Here is a 17939-nt window from a genome sequence, read left to right as displayed (position 1 = left end):
ATGGTCTACTCTAGACTATAAACCATGTTTTTATTTTTGATTTTGATTAGTAAGCTCTTCTGGGGCAGGGACAGATGTGAGTCAAGAGAATGTCACTAAGTTCCTAATTTATAAAACTAGTTTGTACTCAGAAGTTAAACATCAATAGCAATTTGTCCCTTGGTGTAAGTATTGATGGCAATATACACAGTCATATGGAAGGTCTGGCAGTTTGGCCAATTTCAGCTGACCATCACAACATAGATGGATCCCTTAAGAGGCAATGTCAATGGACTGCACTTGTTTGGTTGGGACCAAAAAAAAAAATCCATCCTGGCAATGCTCCCAACCACACATTTTTGGTCATTGGATAAAGTGAAGGCGCTACACCTCCCTTTTTATTAATCAGAAGTTTGGCCCATGAACTGAGTGGATCAAATATACCTGGCATCCAAATGTGTCCAAATCATAAAAAAAAAAAAAAAAATGTAACTGACAGATCACTCTGTTCAAAGGCCTCTTTAGATAACTATTTTAAAAATATTATACTGTACTGGGGCCATTTACAAACCATTGAATTTTTCTTTTTCCGATTTGGATTTTTAGTGCTAAAAGTCCCAGAAAAAAAGTCGACTTTTCCATGATTTACTATGTGTCCGAACAGCTAAAAATCCAAATCGGACTATTCACCAGCTACAACTGGCCGAGATCATGTAGAAGTCAATGGCCATTTGAAGAATTCAGTTTTCATGCAAGTCGAAAAATTCAGCTTTTTAGGCTTTTCTGCAAACTTTATCTGCACAGACTTTTCAGTTCAGACTTTTAGTAAATGAAAAACATTTGTGAAAACGAGTTTATTTGAATTTAAAAACAAAAAAAATAAAAAGTTTTAGTAAATCTGCCTGTGTGTGTAGGAGAATATCTTTTAATATGCCTGTGTCCTTCAACACATTTTAGCATGAAGAACTCTATGTAAGGCTTATATATTTATACAGCACATACCTTGTTACAAAATCTAAAATAGTCAATTCAACAGTATTTGATGTAACTGTAGCAGTTGAAATGGTTTGCTGAGGTTTAGAATCATTATAATGGAAAAAGAACTAGAGATCTGATTATTGAGCATGCAAGCAATAGGGCAAGAACTCATAATAGAACCCATACAATACATTCTCAGAAATGATTTAGTGCATAAGTAATCTTCACTTTAGCAAAAGATTTATTCATAAAAAAAAAAAAGGAAAATTATTGTTCTGTAACTATATGCATTACACCGTCTTCTTTCTGCTTCCATCCATTTTCCGTAACTGACAGTGAATATTTTATGACATTTAAGAGCTGACACTATGCACCAATATAGAACATTAGTAACAGAGTATCTCTGACTAATGTGATTTTTATTTTAATGCCATTGTTTTTTTTACCCTGCTGGCAAAAAAAAAAAAAAAAAGCCTTCAAAGAACAGATAAAAACAAGCTCAGGGAATTGCTCATTTTGCTGACATATAAACGTATTATCAGATATCAAGTTATTTGCTTTGTTGTAAGTGTGCTAAAGCCCCCCTAGCTAAAGCTCCCTAGCTTCAAAACCATTGGTTTCTGTGTTGAGGGTTTCCAATTAAACGTTATTCCTAGACGCCCTAGAAATGTGCCCTTTGCCTTAGCAGTTCAGACTGCTGGCACTATAAAAGCAACGGTACTTGTAATGTATTCCTGGAAAGAAACTCCAAGCAACTACTTAAAGCTTCTAGAATTATAGAGGGGAAAAATGTATTCCCTTTATAACAAAATACTTCAGGATGCTAGCATTTTATTTCCTAAAACTCAACATTCTGGTGGATTTTTTTGCGGTTACATTTAGCATTATGTCAGAAAAGTAGAGGCCAGGAAGGGCAAGAGTTTATGCAACCATCATTCAAAACTATAGCCATACAACCTTTTTCAGCTTTTCCAGGTCCATCTGCTCTTTTCTAAATAGCTGACTTGAACCAAAAGGTTGAAATACAGTAAAAGTGACAACAATGACAATATGTACAAATAACCATTATTTGGTGTCCAAAGTTCATTCTAGCGTGATAATACTTAGACACATCAAAGCATTTCTGGCTTTTCAGTACTTTTTCTGGAAGTACTGCAGGTTTATAAATCAAGAATTTTGGCAAGCAGAATTTTATATAATATATACAATTAAATATCTATATGCATCTCTAACCTCACAGTTATACTGTATTACTTGCTAAACAGTAGACAGAGTGGTTAACTTGCAAAAAGAATGGCCTTTAAAAAGGAAATTCTAATTCAGTATCAATTATTAGGCAGGTCTTCAATAAATCTATTTATACTTCCGACTATTCATAAATGAAGAGAAGTATACAGGGGATGAAACACAAAGTGACCATATGTCTTACATAGCTTATTCACACTGATTTTTACATGTGAATTCAAACATTAGAGGAGACATGTGTGTCCACAAGGGCAGTAAGCAAAGTGCAATTTTAAGCACAGTCACCATGTTTTTCCCCACAATGTAGTATGATTGTGAGCAGTCGATGCAGATGATGCTTTTCTGGCACTGTCATCTAAGGCAGGTTCACAGTCCAGTAACTGTCTGCAAAATGATGCTTTAATGTTTAAATTTATTTAAGTAGGTATGCAGATCGAAATTAACACCTACACTGTAGAAATTATTTTAATCTCATTTTCTTCAGCCTTGGAATTCACATTTGTAGCAAGCAGGCAGGTACCACTTTGTGGACACTGTTAGTAAGGCAAACTTTAAATCCTGCCAAAATCTTGTTTCTGTGCCAGTATGGGGGTACCTGATGCTCATGTCCATGCACTGGTTACAAAATTACATGGTGAGGAGGGAGGGGGAATGTGAGGGGCACAGCAACACCTAATAAGTTCTGAATTGAAAGTGAAAGTAACTGTCTGCCCCACCTCTATGCCTAAGGCATAGATGCGGGGCAGGCAATATATGATTGACAGCTGGGATTTTTACATGCTTTTATAATGGGCATGGATGTGTTAATAAAAAAAATGGCTTTTGGTTTCATATTTAATTTGAAAAGGACTTTTATTATACAGCTTTTTATGCCTGGGTGACAGGTCCACTTTAAGGGCTAATTTTAATTACAACCTAATTACGGTCCAGTAAATGAAAATATACCTCCTTATTAACATACAAACAGACCGACAGACAATGCTATATACAGGTATGGACCTATCTCAGTTGAGATCAAGTACAAATTTTTATTACAGAGAAAAATAATATTTTTTTAAAAAATGTGAATTATTTGATTATAATGAAGTCTATGAGAGATGGCCTTCTAGTAATTCAGAACTTTCTGGATAACAGGTCCCATACCTATTACTATTGTACATATGGTGGCCAAATTAAAACTGAGAGTGGAGAGCTAAGAATAAACAGTGCAGCCAGCCATTTGCCAGAATACAAAGATTGCCAGTCCGGGCCTGTGCCGACTTACCGGCAATCAGAAACAGTTTAACAAAGTTCAGACCCCATGGATGGTATACAGGAATATATCACACTGACTCTCCTCCTTCCTTTGGGAATGTCTCCTTTATTTCCCTGTCCCTACCATAAGTGATAGGAATGGATAAAATGATGGCAGCAACCCAAGATTAGTGTTGTTTTAGTTATACTTTATTGTTCTTTAATACTTTACTAATTTTTTTGACTTGACTTAGGAACAATGCATTTGTTTAGTTAAAATAAAAATTAAGGTGAGGGGTCGGTTATCCAAGAAACAAGTTATCTAGAATACACTAGCAATGCTTACATTCCAAATGTGTTATAAGAAAATTACAGGTCCCTTACTTGTATAAATAGTGATAGTACTGCATCATTTCCATCTGTAACAAAGTCACTTTTAAAAACTGAAACATTATTGCCACCTGGAATCCATACATCATCCATTCTTGCTAGACACATAGGTATTTGTTTACTAATGGAATGATGTGAAATTAAAATGACAGCTAGAACAATATCCGTGCTGGGAAAATGATCAAAATTAAGCTTTTCAGATAATTGCTCAAGTTTCATTTAGAGCATTTATTCCCATTAATAAAAAAACTATACCCATTGCAGGTCTCTATAGAAAAATATCACATACTGTATAAACAGTATGATTAAACATAAATACTGTATAAACAGTATAATTAAAACCTTTTATAAAAAAACATTTTTGTGCAACAGAATGATCCCATTTTAAAGCTTAACTAAAGTGTAGCCAAATAAGTAGGCTAAAAATGTTGTCTATTATGTTATGGGCTTCTATACCAGCCCAAGGCAACCACAGCCCTTTAGCAGGGAAGATCTGGGGGTGGGTCTGCATCACTAGCCGAAATTACACTTTAAAAATGTGAAATTTGTCTCTTGAAGTTACCAGGAGCAGTTTTTGCCACCCTGGTTAACTTGTGGGGCATTTCTAAACTCTCCTTGTTGCAGCAGTGCCCCAGTACCTCTACATCTACTTTTCACTGATGCACTGCACATGCTCTGCATGGCTTTCAGTCACTGAGCTTAGGGACTGATGGAAACTATAACTGTATATATAGAATATAAATGTCACAATATAAGGCTGATAGGAATATAATACAGATTATTACTGCATGGCAGCTCTGAAGCCAGTGCAACTAGCATCATCAGTTAATAATCAGCCCTGTAGCATCACCCACTATGACAGAAAAAAACATACAGTATTTTGTGCTTGATAATTTGTGATGACCCCTAACCTTTAGGTTCTAAACTGCTGACTAGAGAACACTGAATATGCGAGTGTCACTGACACTCCTAGCAAAAGCCAAGATGAGGAGCCCCTGTGACAACTTTATTGGCCTGGCTTTCTACTATAGCAATACTGAACCTTTAGGCTGGTACAATAAGTTCAGTATATAAAATAAGGCATTTCTAGCCATATTCATTTTTAGGGGTTAGTTCTCTTTATGCTCTGTGTCTCTCTGGCTCGTATAAGGCACTGTTATATACTGTTTAGTTTACATTGACATTCCCACAGATATTTGGGAGGTCTAAACTAGAGACAAGTTAGAATGAGATTTTAAGTACTTGCTTTCTTGACATTACTGGTAGTCCATTGTAAAGAAATGAGAATGGGATTGTACTTTTAGCTATTCTAGATATCGTTAGTACTCAAGCAGCATGACTTTGTCTTGTTAATGTATCTCGCTGTGTTTTAAGTTAAAGTGACTTTGACCAAATTTTAAAACCACAAAAAAGACTAAACAATAATTCTGAAAACCACTGCCTTGTCAGCTAAAATTGTTAGTATACTAATGGTAGCGTGTTCTAAATTGTTTGTCAGAACCCATTTTATCAAGAGGCAAACTGCACACCAGGCTGCCGGCACTTGAACTAACATGCTAAGGAAAGCTGCTGGCAGCATTGAAGATAGAAGTATGTTTTATTAACAAAAAAAAAAAAAAAGGAAGAGTTGCTGAAAAAATGTGTAAATCTACATTATATATGGTGTTATAGAGGTCTATGGCTGAACTTAGTTTATTTATGAAAAAGAATTAAAATGGTTGATTTCTGACACAGAAATGGGAGAAATTATAGACTTTGCCTTGTTGTTTTCTTATTTGAGATATGCTGTTCTACTGGTACACAGATTAAGGTCTGTGAAAAAGCAAAATAATTGCAGTCTATGTTATTCTATAAGTTTTTTTTAAATCTGAAAGTAACCTTTAGCATCCAAGCTGACATGCTTTCATTATTCTAAGAGCACCAGATGCAAAAAAAATTTTTTAAACAAATGTTTTATTGATTGGCTGCAACATACTATGGCAAATTTCCCTATGTTATGACATAAACCCACCGAGCACTGTTCAGTTTACTAGCAAAAATATATATCAATAATTGCCTCATAGAATTACCAGCAACACATTAACACAAATCCCAGGTAAAAGAACATAATAGCTGGTTATGGCAATGCAATACAAGTAATTGTGCGCTGTACCTTGAGAGATAATGTAAAATTTGTGGACTGGTTAAAGCTAGGCAATACAAAAAAACCTCATGGATACTAAGAAAATAGAGCTTTAATCTGAATAATGCATTTACCTTACTTGACCTTGGTTTCTTTTACAATGCACTAATTAGTCTGGCAATGACATATCCCCTCTCAGTAGACTGCATCAATAGGCTATAAGATAGCTCATTTAGAACCAAGTTGTATATACCAGTTTTAAGACCTATACAAAGAAATTGCCTAAAAATTACTGTCGGAGGTATAAAGGTCTCAGGAAAAAGGAACAACAAAACTGCAAATGTAATTTTATTTTATTATACAAAAATTATGTTTCTTTGTCCTAAGACCTTTATGTCTGACAGTAATTTTTAGGCAATTTCTTTGTATAGGCCTTAAAACTGGTGTATACTATTTGGTTCTAAATGAGCAATCTTATAGCCTATCGATGCAGTCTACAGAGAGGGGGTATGCCATTGACATTGGAAAATATTTAAAAACGTCTTTGCAAATGTATTAAACCATGGGTTTTTTTTTTTTTTTATAAGCCAACAAAGAAGACCAGGGTAACAAAATACTGTATTATATGTCCATATATCCACTGGAAAAACATGTCAATGCTTGCTATACAGTATTTTTATGCTGCAATCTATATTTTATTTGTTCCTGGGAAGGGGTAACCAGGTGCTTTCTGACTGCAGAGCTTTATATACCATGTGAGTTTGCTGAAGTGCTGTGGTTAGTTAGTTAGTTATGGCAGTAGTGGCTTATAGACCAAAATGCAGATTTTAGCAACAATGTTTTTAAAAAAAAAAAAAAAAACTGGTCAGGAAACAATACTTGAGTTTTCATACAGGTATAGAACCCTATCGCTAATCCCAACCTAAAAGACAAGAGTAGCTGCGTACCTAGCCAACACCTTCTTTACAACTGAAGACGCTTTGAGTATCTCTGTCGATATGAACCCTGCTTGCGCATGCGCAGCTGGTGGTAGCAGGAAATCTGCGCTAGCGAGGTCTGTGTCCATAGTGAGACCCGAAGACTGTTCACTTGCAAGTAAGATGTCACTAGGTATGCTGCTGTGCTACTCTGATGTTTTAGGTTGGGGTTAGCGATAGGGACAGTTTTAAAAGTTAAAAACTATGCGATAAGGAAGAGATGAGGGGGGGGGGGTCAAGGCAGTGCTAGTTAAGGGGGCTTTTATAGTTCTCCTTTAAGCTCTAAACACATTGTGATAAAACTGCTCCTTAATGTAATTCCAAAATTAACCCCATAATTCTAGACATTGCAACGTCATTAAACAAAAAAAATCCAGGATCACTTTTTGATATATATAACATACTTAAGGTTTTAGAGGGACAAGAGATTCCTGCTGTTTATCTGAGCTATTTCCTTTGTGTTTTCCTGACCTGCTCATAAAACAATGGCTTTCTAGATATTTCCTGCCTGATAGTTCAGATGAATAGTTGATGTCTGCTAGCAGAGAAGAAGAAAGTACACTTCTGAGAGTGTATCACTTTGTAGATATTGCTGCTACAAATCTAAATGTAATGTGGTTTTGGCGAGTTACAGCCTTATATATTTGTTGTTTGTTATAAGGAAATAATATGTTAGATAATACTGGCAGGTCAGACACTGACCAAAAAAGTTCACATATGAATTGAAAAGAAGAAATAAAATTGCACAGTACATCATAAATTATTTCACCATCAGTTTTAGTTCAAACCAGCTGCTAATCTCAACACACTGAAGCTGTTCTAAACATGTAAGTGCTACGGAAACCACAGTTCAAATGATTGGCAGCATAGGAATTTGAGACTAATCCTAATGGTCAATCTTTAGATTATAAAATCCCTGTGTGTTATAAATTATTGTAAATCACAGAATAACTTGCTGACCTTATATTAAATAAATGCAAAATTAACCTTTTCTATTATAAACAGGAATTCTGTTGGGTTAAAAGACAACACCGTGTGGGTTTTTGTTGTGTTAATTATAAGGTATAAATAAAATACCTGACTACCCAAAAGGAGTAAAGATAAACTTCATTCAAAACTGATGAGCCAAGCTATGTACTAATAGTAGCCACAATATAGCAAGAGAAAGTGGAAGATAATCTGTATTCCCCACTTATAACATATACTCTCCCTAGGAGGTGGTAGATGAAAAGGAAGCTTTGTGTTGCACTGGCTGCAGTGACAGCGGACTAGGAATACAAAGCAATAATTTCCCTAATAGCTAGACACTGGAGCTGTGTTTGCAGACAGGGGAGCTCTCGACGCTTATCATTTCAATGGTTTTCTTGCCACTCATGCAGACTTACAGTAACAAGAAAGCCTAGCCCATAGTGAAAACAGTTTTCCTTTGGTGAGGTCTACCTTTGTGGAGATAATTTTCATTGGGGGACATGTGCAAAGACAGGGATATGCCAAAACAGGCACTAACAGTGTCTATGTTATTATATTTCTCCCAGCATGTTGCATATAATTGTTTTTTTCCCCCATCTCTCTGCATCAGTTATTATTTTCACAATGAGATTTTTTTTGTGCTAAACTTTGAGTTATAGTTCAAAGACTGGTATTAAGTGCAAAATCCCCCAAAACTTGAATGTAAAAATTCAGCAGCGAAAAGCTTGCTATAGCATTCATGTAGAAGTCAATGGGAGTTGCCCTAGGCAAAGTAAAGCCATATTTTTAATTTGAGTTTTATTCGAGTTAGTAAACAAGAAAATTTAAGGTATTCAAGTTTTTTCTAATGAAATGAGTTTACCATATTAATAAGTAATCATTCAATTTTTAATTTTTTTTTTAAACGCGAATCTCTTAAAATTAGAAAAAAAAAATTCTGAATTTCCAAACTCGAAAATTGATAAATAAGCCCATAAGAGTATGGTTAACGCTACAAAGTAGCTCAGAATTTATTTATTTATTTTTTTTTTAATGCTGTAAAGGTGGTTTAAGTTCTAATTACGGGTTTATTTACCCAGCCCATTTATAAAAGTGGGACACAGAAACTAGCACTTGGGCTAAAGTAAGAATTTTATTGGTGTTTTAAATCAAATTTCAGTAACACCAAATAAATACAGTAGAAACCCAATTTTACGTTTTACGCACAGGGTGTTGCGGACTTCCTAATGTATATTTGATTAAAATATTAATATATTAATATGATGAATATAACTTTTTCTATTTGTCCATACAGATTGTGTAAATACAATTTATTAAATAGTTTATTACAAAAGTCATGGGTCAGCTTGTTACAAAGGGAGGGGTATGCAATAATAAATGTTACTTAGGGTACATCTGGCCCTTTATACATACTTGTAGACACTAAAATATTACTTTTGTGTGTATGATTTTTCAACCATAATCATTTACCCTATTTTCAGAGCTACAGGATCCAAAAATGTCTAGCACTATTCACTATGCAGAGCTTTAGGACACTGGGCTGCTCCATGGAGAAAAGCAGGGAACAACATGAACTGGCAGTATCTCCCTGCCTCTAGAAGGTAAAAGCAAACATGGGCACCCAATCACCTTCTGTTGAAAGAAGCAACTGAAGTAGTAGCTTAACGATATATATGAATGAACCATTACTTATAGTGCATAACCTGGCATCCTCTTGTTAAACCACAGCCTTCCCACAAGCAGCAATATAAATATGCATCTTGATTAGCCATTCTAGATTTATCCATTTATAATTCATTATATTTGTAAGGTCAAGTGAACCTAATTTTAAAGACCAATATTTGTTTGCAGCTACACCAATATAATCAAGTTTGGTATGTGTCATATTTAGAAAATATGGAAAGAGACTTATAAAGCAAAATAAAGCAAATGTGCGCAAAGCGTAATTCATGCTAATATGGCATGCTGAGTGAAATTGCATGAAGAAAAAAAAGTCTACATTTTAATTAAGGGCCTGAGTTATTATCTGGCTGCTACAAAACGACAGCTAAATGATGAATTATTTCACCAATATGAAAAAAAGCATTCTGCAATAAGTCTTCCACCTTAATGCCTTGAGTCAGCTCTAAGCTACTTTACATTTAAGATTATTAATCTGCTTAGAATGTTTGGCCAATGTTTACATCAAATAGAAAAATTGATAACTTTTGATATAATGAAGCATAATAAAGACAGCCTAAAAGTCAAGAACATTAAGGGTATATTGTTTGCATGAACTGAATAAGGCTCAAAGGCAATGAATCTCTTTCACATATACATGATACACCAACAGCCAATCAAAATCAGCTTGAACAGATATTATACAATGGCACTTTGAAAAATTACTCCAGATGAAAACCATGCTCCTACAATATCATGCAGAATAACAGACTCTTACAAATTTTTTGGTATGGATATAATTCAAAGATTAAATAATTATTGGATTGTACTGTTCTAATGAGAAGTAGATCAAATAATTGTTTTGAGAAAAGTAAAGTTATTCCTGTAAATGAAAAATGGATTGTTTTTTTTTCAGGTGTTAACCAATCCACTAGTTTGATAAACAGATCAATATTTTTGTTAAAAGAATTAAAGTCTGTAATACTGGTTGTTACAATGAAACAAAATAGTTTTTTCATAATACAAGTATTGGATTTATTTCATGTTTACTTTAAAGGAGAAGGAAAGTTGGAATCCATGGAAGGTGCCAAAATGTTAGGCACCCCTCCCCCCCAGTGATTGTATACACTTGCCTGATACCCAGAGTTGGTGCTTCCGTTATCCTCTTCAGTCTTCGTCACTCTGGAAGAAGGCCCATTGAGTGCGTTAGTCAACGGTGACAGATCCCTGCTAACGCTCTAAAATGCGTTTCCACCAGCAACAATAGGAGTCGCTGGTGGTAAGGCCTCTGCATTACTTCGGCTTTCTGAAGTTGCATGAAGTTTTCTCCTGCAGGCATATTTTTCAAAGGTTGTTGGTCTTGGAGATTACTCTCCCGAAACATATTTAAGAAGGTCAGATTGTAGGATCGAGGCAGTTTTCCCAATGCATTATTGTCATGATTTTGATGGTGTGGTTTTCCATCCTAAAGTCTATAAAATAGGGGCAGTGATTCCTGAGCAGCAGTGATTCTTTAAAAAATGGGCAGTTTTGGTACACCAGTGAAAAAGGTATATGTGCATGCCAAAACAGCTAATTAATTTTCAAATTACAATATTACTTATTGTTCTATTAATGTTAAATGTATTTACTCTGTCATGGGAAACACAGACCCAGATTACTACACTGTGCTATACATTTCTTCTGGGCTAAGCTTAAAAGACACTGGGAAAGTTTGGTTCCTACAGTATAAGAACTAGTGCAACACAATGGAGCATACAGCAACGTGAGTATAATTAAAACTTAGACAAAAGCCACAATTGGAACACATTGTAACATATCATAGTTAACCCATGTTTGTTGCATTGAAAAAACTGAAAGTGTTGTATCAAGCTGCAAGACTGAATTACAATGGATGCAAAAGACTGTAAAAACATATTAAAAATTCAGTAACCCATAAATATTAGGCATGGGTCATTGTACGTGTGGAGGGCTCTCTCTGCTATCTGCAGCTGCTTTTTCAATTAATAAATTGAGAACCTCACTGTCTAAAGCACACTTATTACTTGAAAACTCTTGTCGTCAAATGAAACACACACAGTGTGCCACAGAGAGGCAACAACTAACTCACAAAATGTTTTGGGCTGCAGTCCTTCCTCTGGTGCGCAAGTGTTTGTGCCTTTTTCCAAAGAGAGGAAGAAATGAGAGCCATTTATTTTTCTGCCCCATTTAACACCAGATCAAATATCACCGAAAACTGTAAATAGTTATGTCTACAAATATTTTTTGCAGGACATATCGAAGAAGGGCAAGAGGTAAAGGCTATGCTAACAGGTTTACAAATTGAGGGACAGGAGCAAACATCAGAGGTGATACAAACATTTAATTTAATTAACCCATTGATCTATTGCTGTGGGAATGCTTCCATTTAAAACCTTAGGGATAGGGCCATGAATCTGTGGAAGTGGGTGTACTCATTTTCAATTATTCAATATTTAAAGGAGAAGGAAAGTCAAAGTCACTTGGGGGTGCCAAAATGTTAGGCACCCCCAAGGGACTTCAATCGCTTACCTTTTACCGTGGGCTGGTGCCCCTGTACAGAGAGAACAGCACCAGCCCGGGGTACCTGCAGCGCTTGCTCCTTCCTGTATCGCTGCGCGCGCATGTGCAGTAGAGTGAAAAGCCGAACTTTAACAGAGAAGTCAGCTTTTCACTCTACTGGGCATGCGCCTGCCCCGGACAAACAGCAGCAGCGAGAGTAGGAAGGAGGAAGCGCATCACTACAGGTACCCTGGGCTGGTGCGGTTTTCTCCTAACAGGGGCACCAGCACGGGGTACAAGGTAAGCAATTAAAGTCACTTGGGGGTGCCTAACATTTTGGCACCCCCAAGTGACTTTGCCTTTCCTTCTCCTTTAAATGATTTTTAGCAGACTTAAGTTATGGAGATCCAAATTATTGAAAGATCCCTTATCCGGAAAACTCCAGGTCCAGAGCATTCTGGATAATGGTCCCATACCTGTAATACAAAAATTCCAAAACTTTATAAATATATTGCATAAACAGCTCGTATGTTAAAACCCTACTTCATCCATATTCATCATACAAACATACTTTAGTAGTATGTGCTATTGGGTAATCGGAAAAAAATTGCCATTTTAAGTACTAAGTGCCACCCCCTGGAATCATAGGACTCATGGAGCACACTAACAAACCAAGGGCACACATACCTGTTAGGTCACATCAGCCATTTAATGAACAAAGGTTGGTCTTTTAGTCCCACACTTCTTGTTTTTAGAGTTAGAGCTGCATTATTTTTGGTCAGGTGATCTGAAGGAGCCAAAGACCATCACAAAATGGTGGCTCAAGGGAAAAGATGTAAAAGGACAATATTTATTGATATGTATACAAACATTCTAGTTTGGTACGATTCTTTAAGTGGCCACCTTATATAATATAAACTATCTTTTGGTTATGTATTCATTCTGGGGGTATAGTTTTCCTTTAAATAAAGTAACACTTTTAACCATAACTAGTTATATGATGGGGTACTAGGTTAACAGGTAATGCTAGCATCTTATTAAGGTTTTACTTGGTGACAGTGGTGTAACTAGATACTGGGTCACCCAGCATATTCAATGTGGGGCCCCTAAGTAAGGTTTTACTTGGTGACAGTGGTGTAACTAGATACTGGGTCACCCAGCATATTCAATGTGGGGCCCCTAAGTAAGGTTTTACTTGGTGACAGTGGTGTAACTAGATACAGGGTCACCCAGCATATTCAATGTGGGGCCCCTAAGAAAGGTTTTACTTGGTGACAGTGGTGTAACTAGATACAGGGTCACCCAGCATATTCAATGTGGGGCCCCTAAGAAAGGTTTTACTTGGTGACAGTGGTGTAACTAGATACTGGGTCACCCAGCATATTCAAAGTGGGACCCCTAAAGTCTAGCAAACAATAAAATTGCTCTATAATTATGGCCTTACTGCCCCCCCTGCAATAGCAGGGTCTGCTTCCTTTTTAGTTACAGCCCTGCTTGTGACCAACCCTTCCCAGGAAGGCAAATTCTGCAAGTCCAGCGAAGAGATATACATTGGGAGGGTTGATCTGGGTTTTGAACCACAGCCAGAATCAGTGTGCCCATGTACCCCTGACTCATTTATCATTTTAAAATCTGGAGCAAACGAAGGCAATTCTTTCTAGTGATACAGCTTCATAACAATTATATACTTGAAATGTCAGCGATCTCAGCGAACACCTGGTACCAAGGGGCGTAGGGAAGCGCTAAAGTAATGCTCTGTCATCAATGTCTGGCGTTGAGTCACCACTGCGCGCTTCCATTTAGCCCAATGTATGTGGAGGTTCAGCACTGCAACCCGCCGCTTGAGAAATCCCTCTGGTTGCAGGAACTACCGCACTAACTCACCTGCTCGGCCGAACGTGCCCGGGAAAGCTGATGATTCCGGAGCCCATTAGCCGCTCTCATTGGCCGCACTCGGTCCCAATACATCGGTAGCTGATTCGCCTTTCGCTTCTTTGCGCTGCTTTTCATTGGCTTAACCGTCACAGGCTGCAGTGGTGGGAGAACGTTTGTTCCTGGCTGATGCGTTCTATTGGCTGAAGCCATCGCCTGTTTTATTGCTGGAAGAGGCCAGCGATTGGGCCCCAGGCTGACATACCTGTGCGCTATTGGCTTCCTGTGAATGAGAGATTGTACCGAGCGAGTCTCTCGGCTGAGCAGACAGCGCGGGTTCCTTGCAGGCAGCCTGGGGGCTAAGGAGACAGGGAGGCTGGTGTGTGTGTGCCGGGGGCGAGTACTACATCGCGACTCTCCTCTCCTACTCAACCTTCCAAACTCGCCCTGCGGCTGCAACTTGCCTGTGGCTCCCATGTGCCCGGCTGTGTGGGTGCCAGGCTGCGGGACACATTGAGCCATATCCCTCGCATTTACACTCACCTGCTGCAGAGAGAGGGAGCGCACCGACTCAATCAACTTTATCGCACTTCTCTGTTTATTGGGAGATTCTTTAGCGCTGCATTTTGCGCAGAGTGAAAGTCGCATATTACTTTCTTCGGAATATTCGCGATTTTTCAGTGACTTTATGGTGTTGGAATGTTAATTGTGAATAGTCCTGACCTGCAATGTGACCTAGCGCTCGAATCATTATAACGTCTGCCTGGGCACTATCCCTGATAGAAACATAAACTGTAGAAATCGCTTTGTGCCAGTCAGCAGGGTCCTGTAGCACCAAGTGACGGATTGCTGCACCATCCGCTCCGGCACTCGGTAACCTTGAGAATCCTGTATGTGCGGTACCGGTCCGGCTCCCTGCCCCAGGTAACCTTGAGAGTCCGGTCGGTGTTTCGTACGTGCGGGTCGCGCTTGCACTGCTGCCATGCCCGGGGGCAACACAGGGACCGGCTAACGCACAGAACCGAGGGCTGGATGCGATTTTGTAGTTGGCCATGAACTGCACGCCAGGGGGATGGAGGAAGCGATTAACGAGTTACTAGATATCTGCCTTAGTAATAGAGGTTTCATTCTTCCTCAGAATAATCGTGCATGAATAAAGAACCCAGAACCCCGGGATCATGGATGAGAGAGCCAACAAGTTGATTCTGGCCCCACTTTTAGCTGTGCTCTTTGTAATGATTGTGTACCAGTACATATGCCCTTCTGGCACGAACTCTTGCCAGTTCCGAGCTGGTGACCATGCTAGGACAGGGGCCCAGATCCCTCAGCTCCCACCTGGGTCAGAATCTCAGTGGCAGGGGGAGGAGGAGGAAGGTGAAGATGCAGAGGATTGCATACCTCCCAAATTTCAGCCCACCTATAACTTCTTGGCCAAAGACCTGGCCAGGTTTGTGGATTTCAACATTAAGGGGGATGATGTGATTGTGTTCCTGCACATACAGAAGACAGGGGGCACCACTTTTGGTAGGCACCTGGTTAGGAATATTCACCTGGAGCAGCCATGTGACTGCAAGCCGGGCCAGAAGAAGTGCACCTGCCATCGGCCTGGCAAAAAGGAAACTTGGCTCTTCTCCCGTTTTTCCACGGGCTGGAGCTGTGGGCTGCATGCAGACTGGACCGAACTCACCAACTGTGTCCCGGCGATCATGGAGAAGAAGGACAGCCTGAGAAACCACAGGTTAGTCCGCTTCAGGGGACGGGGCAATCAAGCTGCTCACAAACCTTGATTTGCAAAATATCACAAGATGTTGGGTCAATTGTTTTTCTTCAAAGCACTTTGATCCTCTATATGTGGCCAATGAAAAGAAATATAAAGAAATTATGTTAGGTGTAAGTAAATATGCAATAGAATGGCTCTAAATACAGCGCATGAGCGCAGCATTCTCTGAAATGTTATCCGAGAGCAGCGCCACAAAGTCTCCCAAGCTTCAGCACCACGGACAGCGTTAGTCTTCCAGCCTGCCTGCCTACTGTATTCTCTGCCTGCCTGCCTGCCTGGCTACTGTATTCTCTGCCTGCCTACTGTATTCTCTGCCTGCCTGCCTGCTGTATTCTCTGCCTGCCTGCCTGCTGTATTCTCTACCTGCCTGCCTGCTGTATTCTCTACCTGCCTGCCTGCTGTATTCTCTACCTGCCTGCCTGCTGTATTCTCTACCTGCCTGCCTGCTGTATTCTCTACCTGCCTGCCTGCTGTATTCTCTACCTGCCTGCCTGCTGTATTCTCTACCTGCCTGCCTGCTGCATTCTCTACCTGCCTGCCTACTGTATTCTCTGCCTGCTGTATTCTCTACCTGCCTGCCTGCTGTATTCTCTACCTGCCTGCCTGCTGTATTCTCTACCTGCCTGCCTGCTGTATTCGCTACCTGCCTGCCTACTGTATTCTCTGCTTGCCTGCTGTATTCTCTACCTGCCTGCCTACTGTATTTTCTGCCTGCCTACTGTATTCTCTGTGTGTCTGCCAGCACTTCTTGTGTTTGTTGCAGTCTGTCCAGCTTACATTTCTTTGTAGTTCCTTGGTCGCTGCTGCTTTGTTTGCTAAGAGAAATCCCAAACTGATAAAATTAAGGATTCATAAACTGCTGCAATCTAGTAAAGGGATTCCCCCTGCTTGCATGCTTCTCAGCTGCTAGATAAATGTACAGCATACATTTCTGAGACTTTGTAATTTTTTTGTCAATTATTCTTTGAGTTTACTCCAAAGTACAAAACAAATTAATCAGCTTAGGTGTGTTATTACACAAAACACTGTATTTAAATAAGTGGCTTTCTTATCTTAAAGTTTAATGTACAGTAGGATGCATGCCAACAAGGGTCCTAAATACAGAGGAAGCAGACCCTGCTACTGCAGTGGTGGCCACGATGTATTGGGGACCCAATGGGCACTAGCCACTAAGCAGTTTATACTGGTTTATAACAAATCTTTTTTCCCCAAAATATATTAGAGCCCTAAATAGTTTTGATGTGGGGCTTAGCAACTTCTCTTTACCCACTGACACCAAGATATAAAAAACAATTTAAAATGTACTACTCTGCTCAGCAACTTTTTGTATAGTACTGTGTATACTGTATTCTGTTGTGTGCTTGCATTCCATTTGCCTGGGACCGCACAACAGTCTGGAGCACACATTTTCTTACAGGTCTTGGTAGCCTGCCAAGGGTACAAAGTTATAAAGCTTGCTTAAGTGGATAAGTAAACACACAGGTACTTCTGATGAATTAATTTCTTCTGTTGTCTGGATTATATGTCTTTCCATGCAGATGTTTTGCACATATGAACTGTTGGTGTGTTGTATTGACTGTTGCAGAAGATGTTAAAGATCTTCTTGAAACACATATGGCTTTGCTTTTAGCAAATATTATTCATAACTCTAGGGTTTATCAAAATATAAAACAAGATCATATATTTTTATTGCTAATAATAATGATTATTATTAATTAGATTCACCATTTTATTGCTGATTGTAAAATAAGCGAATATCATTACATTTGACAGCCAGTGTAAAACATATTGGTTTACTAATAAAACTATACATATTTTATAGGTAATAATATTAAATATATTTTTATTCTCAAGTTCTGTAGTTAGAAATAGCCAGCCTGCACCAATAAAGCCTTTACCTTATTCATTCCCTAAAATCTACTGTTGAGAGATGTTGGTAATTGTGTTCCAGTACCAGCAGTGACAAATGGGCAGCAGAGAGCTCCCCTTCTGTGACCCAAATCATTAATAGGAACATGTATACTATCAAATATATAGCTAGCCATTGCTAAAGCAGAAGTGTAGGAACAAGAATGGTTTACATTAACATTAAATGTGTAATTAAAGAATTAACTGAAAATGAACCACTTTTTCTAAAAAGAGTAACCAAATAAAGCAAATAGTCTCCCATATTAGAGATAGGAATTAGCACCTGCCTACTGTAGACAAACAATAT

At 38.5% G+C, this 17939-nt stretch overlaps 1 protein-coding gene across 1 annotated transcript in view; it reads left to right on the top strand.

Annotated features, from left to right (window-relative positions):
- Positions 1 to 13861: 13861 nt before the first annotated feature.
- hs6st3 (heparan sulfate 6-O-sulfotransferase 3) overlaps positions 13862 to 17939 on the top strand; it is a 255356-nt gene continuing 251278 nt past the window's right edge. The window contains exon 1 of the mRNA XM_002935644.5: positions 13862 to 15682. Coding sequence (XP_002935690.1) covers positions 15123 to 15682 — 560 coding nt within the window. The 5' untranslated portion in view covers positions 13862 to 15122. The remainder of the gene's footprint in view (positions 15683 to 17939) is intronic.

This window comes from Xenopus tropicalis, chromosome 2 (genome assembly GCF_000004195.4).
Source record: "Xenopus tropicalis strain Nigerian chromosome 2, UCB_Xtro_10.0, whole genome shotgun sequence".
In the NCBI taxonomy this organism is placed as follows: domain Eukaryota; kingdom Metazoa; phylum Chordata; class Amphibia; order Anura; family Pipidae; genus Xenopus; species Xenopus tropicalis.
This window is presented reverse-complemented; position numbering and strand designations above follow the sequence as displayed.